This window comes from Kogia breviceps, chromosome 14 (genome assembly GCF_026419965.1).
Source record: "Kogia breviceps isolate mKogBre1 chromosome 14, mKogBre1 haplotype 1, whole genome shotgun sequence".
NCBI lineage: Eukaryota > Metazoa > Chordata > Mammalia > Artiodactyla > Physeteridae > Kogia > Kogia breviceps.
In genome coordinates, this window is record NC_081323.1 from 49871041 (window position 1) to 49887379 (window position 16339).

Consider the following 16339-nt stretch of genomic DNA (forward strand, 5'->3'; position numbering starts at 1 on the left):
TGGGCCCTGAAGTGGCCACTGCTTGGTAGGTTGATGATACCACCAGGGGTTAGATCTTGTGCACTAGGACATTCTGACTTCTAACTCTGGCCTTAGACTGACCCCCAAACCTATCCTCACAGTGTCCTCCAACCCTGTCCAAACCCAACCACAAACCCAGGCTTCAGATTCTCACCAAATGTAGCCACAGTCACCCTCAACCCTGCTTATGGACTCACCCCTAAACCTGTCCTCTATATGACTTCCAACCCTGCCCACAGACTGACCCCAAGTTCTGTGGACCAAGGCCAAGCTTGACTCCCAACCCTGACCAAGATACCATGGCCTTTGGTGCCAGGCTGGAATTGAGTCCATGTTGTTAGATCTGATATTTCAAAAGAGGAACAAGAAGAAGCAGAGGAGGAGGAAGAGGAAGAATAAGAATTTTTTAAAGCCCCATGTGGACTAAACAAAATACATTTATAGCTTACTCTGGGCGCACTGTCTGCCACTTTTAGAGCTTGAGGAATAGAATAGACATGTGAATACAACTGTGGGGGAGGCATACCGGGGCACGTGGAATGGTGGGTTGGGTAATAAGAAAGCATCTGGCAAGAGTGGATGGGCTGGGATCAGAATGTAGAAATCTCCAATGACCATGCTGGAGGTAAGCATCTCAAACGTCAGAGTGCATGCATCACCCAAAATTATGCTAAAAAGTTTGAGGCTCTTCTGGAGACAGTCCCAGAGCACAGAGCGCTTTGGAGCAGGGGAGGATTCAATGGTAACAATAGCTCATGAAGATTAATTTACCGACAGTGTGTTCACCAGAGACCAGAAGATAGGTTAGGGGCCACAGGGATCCAGCGGAGGGTAGGAGCCTTGGGGGCTCCCCAAAGGCAGTGACCCCGCTCTTTCTGAAAGGAAGCTGGCCTTAAGCCATCTTCCTACCATCTCTCTCCTAGTTATGTTGGAAGAAGGGACCTTTCCCCGCGGGTACTTTTGGGACCCTGTTCCAGCCAGCGAAATCGGGAGGGGGTGTTGTTCAAGGACTTGCAGCGGCTAGAACCCTTAAAGATCCGAGGGCTACGTTTCTGCTCCCACACTCTGTGCAGTCGCCCACATCCCACCCCGGGGCGCTGAACTAGGCACATCTCCCTGCCATTGCGACCGCCTCCGTGGAGGTCGAGAGCAGAGGCTGCGGTCCCCGGCGGCTCCTGCACAGGTTCTTCCAACCCCCACCCCGCGGGCCTTCTTTGTTCTGATTCTTATCCGGGCCGGCAGGGCACCCGGGACGCGTCTCAGGTCCTCACGGGAGCGCTTCCTCCGAGGCAGGGGGATGGGACGGAAGGGGAAGATGCCGAAACCCAGGGATCGCAGAGCAGGAAGAATGGAGGGTTCCTTCGCTCCCGGACAGGACCTAGCGATGCCCGTATCGACTGCCAAAGCGGGCTTGGAAGCCTCGGAAGAAAGGCGACTTTCAGGTGCCCCACCTAGCTCTGAGCCCCACCTTACGGCCGCTCAAGGGGACAGAGCCCAGGGGACACCCCTTCCAAGTTGGGCGGAGACAGGAGGTGCAAAACCCCAGGATGAAAGTGGACACGCGTAGGGCCTATTAAAAGCGCTTCTTCCTTCTCTCGCTTCTCCGATATCCTGCCGCCTGGCCACAGAGAGCGCCCTGGCTGATTTCATCGCGAGAACTTGCCGGGCCCCGGGGCGTGGGCTCGCACGGCGCAGCTGCAGGGGCTCCTGCAGGTGACGCAGAGGCGCAACGCCCGTTGGCGGTTCTTTGGGGCCCGCTTATTGGTCCGAAGTGCCCTCGCCCAACCCCTTCGGTCGACCAATGGGCAGAGGCGGGGGGTGTGCCCTTGAGGCGGGCGGCAGCGGCGTAGGGCGCTCTCCTTGTTTTACGCTGAGACCCCGCTGCTTCCGCCACAGCCACGGCTCCCGCCACCACCACAGCTGCCGCCGCCGCTGCCGTGGTCGTCCCTGCCCGTCCTAGCCTCGGGGTGCTCCCCGCACGGTGAGACTGCTTTTTCTTTCGCCACCTCCCGGTTCCGCCCCATTCGCGGAGATCCCCTCCCAGCGGAGCCGCTGTTCTGGGTAGTCGGTGCCTGTGACCCCATCCGGCTGGGGCTGGAGGGTTCCGCTGTCGGGCCCGGGACGGGGAGGACTCCCTGGCATCTGAGATGGGGAGATGTCAGGCCTCAGGGCCGCAGGTAACTGTTAGGTGGTAGAGCTGGAGTGTTTTCCGCGGGGCGCTGTCGGGGGCACGTGTGACACAGTGAGGGCGGGGGCCTAATGGGGTCAGCGCCATCAGCAACTCCGCACCCCGCCCTCCATTGTCATCGCCTCAATGTGTGACCTTGGACGAGTAGCCTCTGAACCTCGCGTGGCTCGGCACCTTCAGGGAGGAGGGCTGTAATGTCGGGGAGTACGGGCTCCCGACACTACAGCGTCAGCAGAGATGAGGGTGGGGACGGCACAGGATTATGAGGGACAGAGCCGACGCCTCGCAGCCTGGGAGGAGTGTGATGGGGTGGGGGGCGTCCAGACTCCTTTGTCCCCTTAGAAGATGAGGATGGGGTGGGGATGGGGGCGCCACACCTACGGGGATGGAGGCGGGAGAGGGTACAGATTCCTATACCCAGGCCCCTGATGTCTCTGGGAGCTTGGCCACCACCTCCCCTTTGTCACAGAGCAGGAAAGGTTCGTTTAGGTTCTGGACCAGTGTTCCTGTTAGTGAGCAGGAACCCTGGTGGACTGAGAAGGGTGGGCTTGGGTTGCCTTTCCTCTTGAACCTTGGCCTTGGGAAGTGTGGGTAGGGCGTTTCTCTGCTCAGGGAGCTGAAGAAGGTCAGAGGCAACTGTCACCCGCTGGACCTGGCCTCTTGAACCTTGGCCTTGGGAAGTGTGGGTAGGGCGTTTCTCTGCTCAGGGAGCTGAAGAAGGTCAGAGGCAGCTGTCACCCGCTGGACCTGGCCTGGCCTCTACTAATTGGGGCCTGGGTGGCGCAGGCAGTCTGGAGGCTAGAGGGGGGGTCTTAGCAGCCTCTAGCTGGGGGCCTGAGAGGTTGTGGGGAGGAGATGCTGGGGAGAGGAGAGCAGCACTTCTTGGGGAGAAAGGAGGGTGTGAGATGGTGGGGGTCCCTTCCTCAGTTCACCCCTGCTCCACCTATTCTTTTTTAAAATTAATTAATTAGTTAATGGCTGCCTTGGGTCTTCGTTGCTGTGCGCGGGCTTCCTCTAGTTGCAGTGAGTGGGGGCTACTCTGTCGTTGCAGTTTGCGTGCTTCTCATTGCCATGGTTTCTCTTGTTGTGGAGCACTGGCTCTAGGCGTGCGGGCTTCAGTAGTTGTGGCTCACCGGCTGTAGAGCGCAGGCTTAGTAGTTGTGGCGCACGGGCTTAGTTGCTCTGCGGCATGTGGGATCTTCCCCGACCAGGGCTCGAACCTGTGTCCTCTGCTTGGCAGGCGGATTCTTAACCACTGGGCCACCAGGGAAGCCCTCCACCCGTTTTTAAGAGAGAGAACACCCATACTTATCCGTGCAACTTTGGCCTGCTGGAGGAAGGAGGAAATGGAGTCATATCCAGTCTGAGTTGATGTAAAACTGTCACAACCACTCCTGACCTCCAGCCTTGCCTTTCCAGGCCTTGTTCTAGGTATGTGGGCCCAGTCCTATGTCAGGTCTTGGAGTCAGCAGGTTAGTGTGACCTCAGTGGGTGCTCTTTTTACATGCTTGAGCTTTGATGAGAGGCTTCTGCGGGACTGAGTGCTTAAGCCAGGACTGAGTCCTAGGCTGGGGTGGGGAGGGTGGAAGATTGTAGAGTTCCTGGCTCAAAGTCCTTGAACAGGTTGAGCATGGGGATTAGGAATGAATGAGAAATGAGGCCACAAGAAGCATGTTCCTAGCCACAAAGCAGAGGACAAGCTGAGGCTGGTCCTACGATGCCTGGGGTTTGGGGACTGCAGAGACGTGCTGTGGGGATGCAGCTGTGAGGTATAGGGCAAGAGGGTGGCAGGTTCTGGAGGTCCACTTTGCCATGGACAGACTGTCTTTGGCCCTCCCTCCAGCCTTGGGCCCCAGTGTGGGACAGCCTGGAGTAGCAGCTAGCACTTTGTGTGCAGGGCAGGAATCTAAGGGGCTGAGAACTCTGGGTTCCTGTGTAACTGTCCATCTGTCCATTTGCCCAGCTGCCATTTATTTCCCTGTTCTGCTTCTTGTGCCAGAGGCACCACTGGGCATGGCTGAGCCCTGCCCTGGGTAGGATAACCTCAAAGCAGCCTTTCTCTCTAAAGCTGAGAGGGTTCTGAGCTGGGAGCTCTGTTTCCCAGAGAGAAGGTTCCACCAATTTCCCTGAGATTAACTGAGAGCTGAAGGAGTCCCCGAAGGCCCTTGTTCCAGCTTCCCAGCCTTCCCCATCCTATAACTCTCTGTGGTACCACCCATGACCTGTTGACAGTCCATCTAAAGGTGGGGGTGTCTTTTTTTTTGCTCGAGTGGGATGTATATTCTTCACATCTTTTTTATGAGTCCTTCTGGTTGTAGGGCATAGTGGACTCCCAGCAGTCTGCTCTCTGTCAATCTCTGGAGACCTGGTGGGGAGGGGCAGGCAGGATGAAGGAAGGGAGAGGGAGGCCCTTCAGCCCTTGAGCTGTTTTTCTTTTCTTTTCTTTTTTTTTTTTTAATAATTCAGTTTTGGCTGCATTGGGTCTTCGTTGCTGCATGCAGGCTTTCTCTAGTAGTGGCGAGTGGGGGCTACTCTTGAGGTGCATGGGCTTCTCAGCGCGGTGGCTTCTTTTGTTGCGGAACCCGGGCTTTAGGTGCACGGGCTTCAGGAGTTGTGGCTCATGGGCTCTAGAGTGCAGGCTCAGTAGTTGTGGCGCTGGGGCTTAGTTGCTCCGCGGCATGTGGGATCTTCCTGGACCAGGGCTTGAACCCGTGTCCGCTGCATTGAAAGATGGATTCTTAACTATTGCACCACCAGGGAAGTCCCTTGAGCTGTTTTCTGAGAAGACTGAAGTCCCTGTGGCCCACCCTGAGGGCCATTCCTGACTGTTCCAGGATTGGCCTGAAGTGCCTCTTTGATGCTGAAATTGCTTTTGCTTCAGAAACCAGTCCTTTTGGGGATTTGTTCTGCAAAGGTGGGGGTGGAGTGGGGAGCATTGTCACAGAGCTTCAGGTACCAGCTGCACAAAACCCACTGAGGAAGAGGCCACTGCTTATTTCTGTGTTGCGAATGAGGAAACTGAGGCCCAGAGACACGGAGTAACTTTGCCATGCAGCCTGAATTTAAATCATGGTCTTGACCATGTCCCTGCTGCCTCTTGGGGGCTGTGCCACTTGGGCCACGATCAAGACTTGGCTGGCACAGAAGGAGGCCTGGGGTTTCAAGGGGCCCTAGTGGTTCCCTGTGGACACAACTGCTGCAAGAGGAGGCCCGATGCCATCTCCTCCCGATTCTGATGAAGAATTGTGCGTGGACGAGAGTCTGGCTCACAGGGGACAGCGACCAGAGAGGCTTTCTGCTGGGAAAGGAGCTTTTTCCAGCCTTCTCTGAGCCCCTGAAGTCACTTGCCTCCTCACTGTACGTTCTCATTGCCCAAGGGTTACAAGGCAGTGCCTGAGTGCTTACTCTGTCCTGAGCTCTGGGCAGTGCAAGAGACGCAGGTCCTGCCCTCAGTGGACCTTCCATTTCAAGATTGAGGGGGCAGGTAACAGCTGATTGTGGCCAGGCTAGAAGATGTCAATCGGGGGACCCCACTCTGAGATGGGGGGAAGGGAGTGCTCTCCAGGGCAGGGGTTGGCTTAAAGAATGAGGTGGGGCGTTCCTCTTCTGAGAGCCTCTGGGCCCTGGTGCCACATATGCCTAGAGGGCCCAGCTGAGGCCCATGCTTGGGCTCCACTTAGTTTGGTCATTCATTCATTTAACAAATATAAACTGAACACAGCTGCTCCCTGCCAGGTGCTGGGCTGGGTGCTGGGAACACAGCGTTTGGCAAAAACACAGTCACCGCCCTTGTAAGGTGGGGGACATAGATATCAAATGATCCCAGAAGTGAGAAAGGGGATCCTTTTTGAAGATTTTCAGGCCTATCCTGGGATGGGCAGTGGTGGGATGGGATTGTGCTACCTTGAAAAACGTCCTCTGGAGCTGAGACCCAGGCTGGGTTGTGGATGGGGGGCAGGATTGTTCCAGGCAGAGGGGATGACCTGGGTTAAAGCAGGCAGGCAGGCAACAGGCAATGGACTGGGGAGGAAGACGGACCGGACCCTGTTTGTACTGGGGTTTTATGAAGTGAAGAGAGTTTTATGAAGAGCCCCAGGAGCCTTTGCTTACAAGCCACTGTTTAAGAGTTTCATCCAGGCCTCCCAGGAAATGTCCTGGGAAATGGGGGCATCTTGTCATTTCCCCTGGCTGCAGAGGTGTGGCTGGAGCAGCCTCTGCCCAAGGTAGGAGGAGGGTCACCTTGCTCTTGGCCATGTTTCACATGCTCTGAGTCCATAGCTTCAGGGGGTGGCTGGAGTGGGTAGGGTAGGGCAGGCCTCTTTCCAGGGGCCAGACTCTCTGGGACAGCTAGGCATTCGAGGGCTCAGGAGCTGCCCTTCTGGGAGTGACCTTAGAGTACTCACCTGGGGCTGTTTCTGCCCTGGCCACTCCTGCATTCCTGAGACCCAGGCCTTGCCTTTCCCTGTACCTCCTGAGGCCTCGTATGTGGGCTCCTGGTACCCAGGCTGTTTGCCCTGCCTTTGATGCCACGCTTGGGCCTAGGTGGACTTCTCTTGCATTGGGAAGTAGGGAGGGAGGTGAGGCCTGCTCTCAGGGCACCTCGGCACCTGGGGGGCCTCGAGGTTATGCCCTCCACAGGCCCAACTCTGAGGCCACCCCGAGTTGGCTAGTCTCTTCATTCCCTGGACTAGCCAATGTCGTTCACTTATCTCTACTTTAGTGTGTATCTCTGACAAATATGGACATACTTCTCTACGTAGTAATCCAATTCCATTATCGCACCTAACTGATCAGCTCTTCTTTCTTAATGTCATCTAAGATGCAGTCCCACTCATTCACATTTCCCAATTATCTCCTAAATGTCTCTTTATAGATAGTTAGAAATCCCCTACCCCATTTATTTTTCTTCTTGAAACTGATGTGGTGGAAAAAACGAGGTCAGTTTTCCCATTCTTGGTCTCTGTGTGTTAATTTAGAACAGTGGTTGGCAAACTTTTTCTGTGAAGGGCCAGATTGTAAATATTATAGACTTTGCAGGCTATGTGGCCTCTGTAGCAACTACTCAAAGTAGTTTTGCTTTAGTGCAAAAGCAGTTTTAGGGAATTCTCTGGCGGTCCAGTGGTTAGGACCCAGCACTTTCATTTCCAGGCCCAAGTTCAATCCCTGGTCTGGGAACTAAGATCCCACAAGCCGCATAGCAAGACAAAACAAACAAACAAATAAAAAAAACAGAAGCAATTTTAGACAACACGTAAACAAATGAGCACGGTTGTGAGCCAGTAAAACTTTACAAAAAACAGTGGTGGCCCCCACAGGCTGTAGTTGGCCCATCCCTTATCTAGAACAACCTCCCTCCTTTATTTTCCTTCTTACAGTTTGGAAAAAAATTAGGTCAATTGTCCTGTAGAATATCCTGCTTTCTGGGTTTGTCTCCTTGCTTTCTCATGGAGTCATTTAATTTATTCTGCTGGCCTCTGTGTTTTTGGTAAGCTGAAATTGGAGTTCTAGGGGCTTGTTAGATGCAGGTTAGTCATTTGGGGCAGGGCTGCCCTGTTAGCACTGCTGTGACTTGGTGCTGCCTCACATCAGTAGGCATCAGTGTGTCCAGTTGTCCCACTCTGAGTGAGAGGAGATTGACTAATGCAAGACTGGCTGATGTCACATCCCTCCATTGCAAACTCATTCCCTTTAACCCTAGGTCATCTGTCAGTGGCACTTGCGCATGTGTGAGCATCCATTCCAACCTTTGCCTTACTGGTTTAGCACCCACTGATTAGTGTTGCTCCTAGCATTTGTGTTTTGGGGGTTGCAGAATTATTTAGCAGTTGGTCATTCCTTTGTTAAAGAAGAGCTGTCCTTTAACCACCAGGGCAAGTTGGTTATAGGAAAGGCCAAGAGACAGGCTGAATTAGTTCTCTATATTGCCAGTTTTCAGTAGAGAGTTAGGGCATTGCTACTGTCAGTAGTGACAAATGAGGATTTGGGTTTGTTTGTTTTGCTTTCTCCCATTTTTTGTAATCTCTGTGAATGCTCTGATATTATGTAATTCCATCTGTTTCCATCAGTTGCACTTATTATTCTTTTTGAAGCTGAGATGGTCTCAGCCCAGTCTTTCAGAGGCGGGGCTGCTCACACAGGCTTCCTGGAGGCACCTCCCACAGTCTCTGCCCTGAGGCTGCCGTTGGGGAGCTGAGCTGGGAGGCCAGCCCAGCCGGATAGTAATCAAGCCAGAGTCTGAATGGTGGGTTTCGATGGAATGCAACCCCTTCATGGGTATCTGTTCTGTATATGGCCCTGACCAATCACTCGGAGGGAAAGCTCTGAGGATATGTTTTATTATGTGGGTCCCCATATTTGCCCCCCTCCAAGCATACTGTTAACTCTGACCTGGACCCACTTGTACAACGTGAATACTGTGGTCTCTGGATGTAGGATGGTACAGCCTGTGTGTCTGGGATGGGCCAACCCTTGGGTCACCAGCACCAGAACTGACCCCTGGAAAGTGCCAGTGAAGTCCCCTTCCTTTGCTGGTTGCCTCTTCCCACCAGCCTCAGGTGGGCTGGGCACAAGAGGCTTGTGCTGGTGCTTTGGCACTCAGAAGCTGCAGCTCAGTACATGCTGGCCAGGCCCTGGGTCAGTAGTGTGTCAGGCAAGGGTGAGGGCTCTTGGTGATTGTGGGGAGTGGGTGGAGGAGTGGGGGGGGCAGAAGCCCCCTCTGCTAGGGGGTGCAGGTACCACTTGGGCTACTGAGAGCAGCAGGGGTTTGAATCCTTCCTAAAGGGAACTCTCTGCTCTCCCCTAGCCACAGGCCCATTGGTGACCCTGACCCCTGCCCTCCCCACTCCCCATGCATCAGGCTTCTGCTGGTGTCCCTGGAGCATGGGAAGCTGCTGAGCTTGACCGGTGGTGTCTGGCAGGAGCTGCGTGTCTCACCCTGTGGCAGGGAGGGCGTCCATGGCTGCAGCCAACAAGGGTGAGTGCCTGCCTGGTCTGGCGGGGTTTGTAGCATCTTCCAGCGGGCCCTGGTGGGAAGGGGTATTGCTGCATGTGGGGCCTGCATTGGCTGTGAGTGTGTATGTGTGTGTCTGTCTGAATGTGAGGTACTAATTACATTACACCAGTGTTTGTTCTGGGGATACCCAAGCCAAACCCGGGGACCCCTGCTGGCTCCATGGTGTGCTGGTCTTTGGAGGTGTGTGCCTTCATGGCCCCATGTTCCAGCCTCCCTGTTCCACTGTGGGGGTTGGGGAGCACAGGGGGCTTTGGGTGAGCATTGAGGCTGCTGAGGTGGGTAGGGCCACAGCAGGTTGTGGAAAGGAATTTGGGTTTCATTCAGAGTCCAGAAGTGCTCATAGAAGGTTTTAGGCAAGAGAGACCTGATAGGTTATATCAGGGTCAAGTCTGGGGGTCTCAGCGGGGAATGTGAAAATGCCAGACTGGCCCCCAGGCCCTCCCACCAAAAGGACTCTGGGTAGGGCTCTTGGGAGCCCTAGGGGCTGTGGGGGTCAGAGAGGATTGGGGTCATGCTCTTGGCAAGATGGGTCTCTTTCAGCCTTAGCCTTCCCCGGCGCAGGCCCTCAGCCCAGTTCCCATGCTCTGCCTGCCTTAACTCCGTGACTTCCTGGCCTTGGAGAACCTGACCCAGCTGGAGATAGCTGCGGGCCATGTGAGGGGTTAAGCAGAGGAGGGAAAGGCGTCTCTGGGAGGGGTCCTGGAGGCTCCCCTGGGTTCTTCCTTCTTACCTGCCAGTGATCAGTGATGAGGTTTAGAGGCAGCTGCGGCCCCTCCTAGGAGGGCTGAGTGTGGTTTTTGACCCTGTTTGTTTCTCCCACTCCCAGGCAGGTCCCATAGAGCCCATTCCTGTCTCTGCCCTTCTCCCCTCTCAAGTTGGGTCAGCAGGAAGGGCAGGCAGGGGGCCTCAGGTACTGACAGACCTGGAAGAGGAGGTCCCAGAGATGGGGAGCTTGGCACTGTGAAGGAGAGCATGGGGCAGGGTATCCTGAGGGCTGGGGCTGAGTCCTGCACTGCTTGGTGTTTGGAGTCGGGAGGACTGTCTCTTCCCTGTCAGCCCCATTCCCTCTAAGTGAAGGGTCATATTAGCTAATCCCTGAATCCCCCCACCAAACCCTCTCTCAGGATGAGTATTTTCTGTGGGAGGACTGAGCAGGTAGGGGCAGGTGGGAGCCTCAAGCCTTATGATCACCACTGTCCAGTAGGATGTGGCCTAGCCCAGCAGTGGATGCTGGATGATGTGAAGGGCAGTTGCAGAGGGCGGGGAGGTGACACAGTGGAGTAGTTTACTGGGATAGGTGAAGGCAACAGCCCCTGTAGCCCTCTCCCACTCTCTTCATAGGCAATAAGCCCAGAGTCCGGAGTATCCGCTTTGCGACAGGCCATGATGCAGAAGGCTCCCAGAGCCACGTCCACTTTGATGAGAAGCTGCATGACTCTGTGGTCATGGTCACCCAAGAGAGCGACAGCAGCTTTCTGGTCAAGGTATGTGTGTATCTCTCCCGCACCCCCCCCCCCAGCCCACCTCCCCGCATCATCAGCCTTATTCCCTCTGTCTTCTCCCTGGCCCTGCCTGGCTTCCTGAGCCTGTTCCATTTCCTCTAAGTTGGCTCCATAGGCACATCTTTGTCCTTCCCTGGGCTTTGGTTTCCCCATCTGTAAAATGGGAAGTGTGTTACTGTGATGAGTATACTTAGGACAGGGGTCCCCAACCCTCAGGCCACGGACCATTACTGGTCCATGGCCTGTTAGGAACCAGGCCACACAGCAGGAGGTGAGCAGCAGGCGAGTGAGCGAAGCTTCATCTGTATTTACAGCTTCTCTCCATTGCTCGCATTACCACCTGAGCTCCACCTCCTCTCAGATCAGTGGCGCATTAGATTCTCATAGGAGTGGGAACCCTACTGTGAACTAGGTTGCCCGGGCTCCTTATGAGAATCTAATGATCTGAGGTGGAGCTGAGGCGGTGATGTGAGTGCTGGGGAGCGGCTGCAAATACAGATTATCATTAACAGAGAGGTTTGACTGCACAGAGGCCATAATAAATCAGTTGCTTGCAGACTAATATCAAAACCCTATCAGTGGGCTTCCCTGGTGGTGCAGTGGTTGAGAGTCTGCCTGCCGATGCAGGGGACACGGGTTTGTGCCCAGGTCTGGGAGGATCCCACATGCCACCGAGCGGCTAGGCCCGTGAGCCGTGGCCGCTGAGCCTGCGCGTCCGGAGCCTATGCTCCGCAACAGGAGAGGCCACAACACTAAGATGCCCTCATAACGCAAAAAAACCCCCCAAAACCCCCCCCTAAACCAAAAAAAAACCCTATCAGTAAGTGGCAAGTGAAAACAAGCTCAGGCCTCCCACTGATTCTGCCTTATGGTGAGTTGTATAATTATTTCATTATATATTACAATGTAATAATAATAGAAATAAAGTGCACAATAAAGGTAATGCAGTTGAATCATCCCGAAACCATATCCACCCCACCCCCACCCCCTGGTCCGTGGAAAAATTGTCTTCCACAAAACCAGCCCCTGGTGCCAAAAAGGTTGGGGACCACTGACTTAGGATGTTACTTGAATGGGAGTGGAGCTGTTGTTATCATCGGCATCACCCCAACCATTGCAATTGGAAGGCAGGTGTCAAGGCTGTGGTGTCACAGGCCTGGGTTCAGGTCCAGGCCTGCTATTCTGGCTCTGACCTTGGGCAGGTCACCTCAGTTTCCCTTCTCTGAAGTAGAGACAATTTATACCCCAAAGAGTTGGAAATGGAAGGATGTATGTATTCACTCAGATGTGAGGCTAATTATGCTGATAACAAGGTGTGACTTCATTTACTCTTCTTTGCCAAACCTCTGGCTGATTTAGGCTCTTTGCAGTAGTATTTATCACCCCCATGTTTTTCCCCTCTCCTCCTCTCCGAGTGGCCACATCTCATACACTCTTGGCTCCTCTACTGCTCGGACATACACAGTTGGATCCCACATACACTTTGGAGGGGCAGGAGGAAGTCTCTGGAGGGGATGGATTAGAGGGAAACAGGGACTGAGGCCCTCATGTTGGACAATAAATCAGGGCTCCAGAGTTGAGCCCTGGAGGGCATGGCGGTGAGGATGCGGTATGGTGTCTGGTTTATTGAGACCACCCTGAGGAGGGGCCCAGAGTCATACCTGTTTGCCCAACTCTAAAACCCTTGCTCTTCCTCCAAGAGCTGACAACTTCCCCAAGAGAATAAACATAATTAACCCAAATTTTCAAAAATAGCTCCCTGCCTCCCATTGCAAAATCCATTCATGTAATTAGAGAAAATCTGGAAGATAGAGAAAACTGTAAAGAAATTTAAAAGTACCCGCAATCGTACTATCCAGAAATAACTACGGTTAATATTTTGATGTGTGTTATTCCAGTTTCTTTTTTAGCTTTGTTTCCAAAAATGAAAAACTGGTATCACAGTATACGCACTGTGTTTTGCTTGCTTCTGTTGTGAACCATCTCCTGGTGGTTTCCACGAGATTTTACAACTGCCTGGTATTCCACTATATGTATCATCATTGATTTAGCTGGTTCCCTATTCCTGGTGTTATGGTTTTGTACTGTTATAAATAGAGCAGTGATTTTTTTTTTTTTTTTTGCACACCTCTGAGTATTTCCCCTGGAAAATTCTGCAAGTGATACAGCTGGATCACAGGGTCACCACTGGCAGGAACAGCCAGAAAGTCCTCTTGAGAGGTGTGTCCTCTACCAGCAGAGTGTGGGGGCCACAGGGACTGAGCTTTATCATGCAGTGACATCATCTGATCTCATTGAAAGGCTCATTGCTCCCCCAAAGGACAGGGCCATCCATTTCCTGAAACTGAACAGGAGAGTGTGTGCCCATGTGAGCTGTGGATACAGCATGCACCCCTGCACCTCCTGGACTGGCACTCTAGTCAGCCTACCTGCCCAACAGCTACCCTGGCCTGTGACCCTTCACATGACTGGAGTTTCCAAGGATGGCCAAGCTCTGTGTATGAACAACAGAAATTGCTCAGGCTGTGAATCAGGGCTGTTGGACACAGTGAGCCTTTGAGTGGTCAGGCAGGAATCCATGTTCATGTGCCAGCAGGGTGGGCCGGAGCCCAGGTTCCATGGCTGGTGCCAGTCTTGTGGGCCAGCTTTGGACCGACACAGCTAGTCTAGTGTCTGTTTTTCTAGTTCTATCCCATCCTCCATCTTGTGCTATCTGTGTTGCCTGGTGGCCCCACCATGACTAGAGGACCAGAGTCCCTGGGCTATTGGCTCTGGCCACATGCTGGTAGTGGTGGGAGCAGGTGGATGGCCTCTGTCGTGGGGCTTTAAGCCTCCCCTGTGGGCAGTGGCTGGTGCTTTGCTGTGTGTCACATGTGGTAGCAGTAGCCAAGAGGTCCAGGGAGGACTATACCCTGACCACACTGTGGCCTTCAGCCAGTCATTTCCTAGCTTCCATTTCATCATGTATAAAATGGCCACCGAGGAACTTCAGGGCTCATGAGACAGATGCTGAGGAGTGTGTGGGCCAAGCTGTAGGGATGGGGTCCTTGGAGAAAGGGCCTGGAGCTACCCGGCCAGGGGTGTGGACCAACTAGAGTGATGGAGGGAGTCAGGCTCCCCTGGGATTGTCAAGGAAGCAAGTGTAGGGCCCCACAGTATCATCAGTGGCACAACCTGGGTGGACCCTGGGGGAGACTGTAAGTGAAGGTGCCTCCTTCCCCCACCCCTCCTGCTGCAGGTTGGCTTCCTGAAGATCCTGCACAGGTATGAGATTACCTTCACTCTTCCCCCAGTGCGCAGGCTGAGCAAGGAGGTCCGAGAGGCACCTGTCCCCAGCCTGCACCTCAAGCTCCTCAGCGTCATGCCCATCCCAGAAGGTGCGTACCCTGCTTGGGGTGCTGGAAGCCTGCCCTCCTCCAGCAGGGCCTGGGTGTGAGTGGGAGTGAGAGCATGGGGTACTTCCTTCCCCCATCTAGAGCTGATGGGCAGCTCAGCAATCAGGGGACATGATGCCTCTTTATGGTCTTGCAGTGTGGCACCTTGGCAGGTCCCATGCCCCAGGCCTCACTCCCTGGACAGAAGTCCACGGGCTCACACAGTTGGCCAATGTCTGCTCATCGCCTGATAGTTACCTTAATGAGACGATGGGAGCCACTGAGGAACTGGCTCTGAGCCTCTAGCCCTCCCTCTGCCTGTACCTCAGGAAAAAGCTACTGGAACCTCAGGGATTCTGGGCAGCTACCTCCCAGCACCCGCCAGACCTGGGCTTGGGCTTGGGGCTGCTTCTCTATACCCTGCCAGCTTCAGTGCCCCCCCCCTTCTCCCAAAGGCTAGGGTATCAGTTTCACCATGTACGGAAACCCCAGCTTCAGTTTTGTTTCCCCCTACCTCCACCTAATGACCTCACCCTTAAGTGGATTGAGCAAGCTCCCTCAGGCCTCTTGCCACCAGATCTGCTCAAGCCCTGCCCTGCCCTGCCCTGCCCTCCTTTCCCCTCCCCATCACCCTCTCTCCCTGCCTGCCTTTTTGGGGAATCCCACCTCTTGGAAGCCTGAGTTTGACCTCTGGCCTGCAGGCAGAGGCATGTAGAGCTCAATGAAGAATGGGAAGTTCCTGAGGCCCGTGCGCTCAGCCCTGGGGGTAGGGTCCTGGGCCATCCTTGCTCCTCTGGAGGTCTTGGTGGTGGGTGGGGGCCAGTGAGTGCTGGGGGGTGGGGGCAGGAGGCTGCAGAGGTGCTGATCGCCCTGGCAGGTTACAGCATCAAGTGTGAGTACTCAGCGCACAAGGAGGGCGTCCTCAAGGAGGAGATGCTGCTAGCCTGCGAAGGTGGCACTGGCACCTGCGTGCGCGTGATGGTGCAGGCGCGCGTCATGGGTGAGAGCTCGAGGCCTGGGTCTGGCTAGAGGAGGAAGGCACCAACTTGGCTGCAAGGAGTTTCCACCCTCCTTGAGTCTGAAAAAGGGATCCTTGTCCCGGCCCATCCCCAACCTCCTTGGTGGGTGCCTTTCTCCCCATCCCCTAGCAGAGCCGGGAGGGAAGGTAGAGGAGTCCCCTTGGAGTAGGTGGGGCCAGGGGCCAGCCTGGCATACTGACTTGTCACCTGCCTTGCAGACCGACACCACGGCACACCCATGCTGCTAGATGGTGTCAAGTGCGTGGGTGCTGAGCTAGAATACGACTCAGAGCACAGTGACTGGCACGGCTTCGACTGAGGCCCTCGCCCCCACCTGCCTCGGGGCCTCTCAGCCTTAAACCCACCTCGTCTCCCCAAATGCTGCGTGATGGTGTAGCTTCCTCACCCTTCCCAGGGATGGGCATGGAGGTGGAGGGTCCAAGGGCCTCCAAGCTGGAACCTCACCCACACCTCTCACCTCATTTGTGCCACCTCCTTGCCTCTCCAGCAACCTCCTCTCCCACTTCCTCCTCTCTGTGTGCCTCAGTCTCCTGCTGGAAGAAATGGGTTGAGCCCCCAAGGAGGCTCTCTGAGGAGAGATGGAGAGGGCCTGGGATGGGTTCTACCCACCCCCTTACCCCAAGCCATAGGGGCTCTAGCCAGGGCCTAGGAGAGGAGAGAGCTGGCTCTGTGGTGTAGCTGCCCCCATTACTGCTGCTGCTGTCTTGCTTTAGCCACCTCTCCTGTCCCCCTCCCTCTTTCCCACTGCCGTCCATGGTGAGGAGGAAGGAGGTGCAGTTCCCAATCCCTAGCCCCCAGGTCTGTGTTACTTGGTTTTTAAATAACTGGTTGGGATAAACCCTAAAGAAATAAAACTTCCAGTGGATACCAGAGGCCAGCAGAATTTTTGTTCTCCAGGGCCCTGAGAATGCCCAATCCTTTACAGAAGGGCCAAGGAACAGTTTTGGCTCAACTCATTCTTTTTGGAGGCAAGGTCACTTCGTGGTATTACAGCACCTGGCCCCAAAATAAGTATGCACAGGGGGTGACATTTTAGGCCTGGGAATAGTTGCCAAAACAGTTCGAGTTTGGATGGGAAGGGGCCTTCTGCCCAGGTCAGAGAGAGGTCTTGTGGAATGGGGCATTCAGTGTGGGAGGCTTGACCCAGAGACAGCAGCACCCCCTTCTGGTCAGTTCCCAGCCCCAGGCACAGCTGAAAACCT

At 54.6% G+C, this 16339-nt stretch overlaps 1 protein-coding gene across 5 annotated transcripts; it reads left to right on the top strand.

Moving 5' to 3' along the window:
* The first annotated feature begins 1824 nt into the window (after positions 1-1824).
* On the top strand, positions 1825-16007 carry ADISSP (adipose secreted signaling protein). 5 transcript variants are annotated; one of them, XM_059037171.2, is made up of 6 exons: positions 1825-2002; positions 9066-9182; positions 10563-10705; positions 13962-14100; positions 14975-15097; positions 15335-16007. In XM_059037171.2, exons 2-6 carry the CDS (start codon positions 9164-9166, stop codon positions 15433-15435), a joined length of 525 nt encoding a protein of 174 aa, XP_058893154.1. In that variant the 5' UTR covers positions 1825-2002; positions 9066-9163; the 3' UTR covers positions 15436-16007. The 5 variants fall into 5 exon arrangements, with proteins under 5 accessions (XP_058893154.1, XP_066870241.1, XP_058893155.1 ...); XM_067014140.1 differs by having other exon boundaries at positions 1829-2198; positions 9012-9182; XM_059037172.2 differs by having other exon boundaries at positions 1829-2002; positions 9012-9182.
* Positions 16008-16339: the final 332 nt, after the last annotated feature.

What these genes read in the sequence shown, in the direction of transcription:
- ADISSP (XM_067014142.1), top strand. Translation starts at nt 9,057, where the DNA reads ATGCATCAGGCTTCTGCTGGTGTCCCTGGAGCATGGGAAGCTGCTGAG. An exon ending in CATGGCTGCAGCCAACAAGG is followed by an intron (nt 9,183 to 10,540) that starts GTGAGTGCCTGC and finishes CAGCCCCTGTAG; the next exon opens with CCCTCTCCCACTCTCTTCAT. An exon ending in GGTGCAGGCGCGCGTCATGG is followed by an intron (nt 15,098 to 15,334) that starts GTGAGAGCTCGA and finishes CCTGCCTTGCAG; the next exon opens with ACCGACACCACGGCACACCC.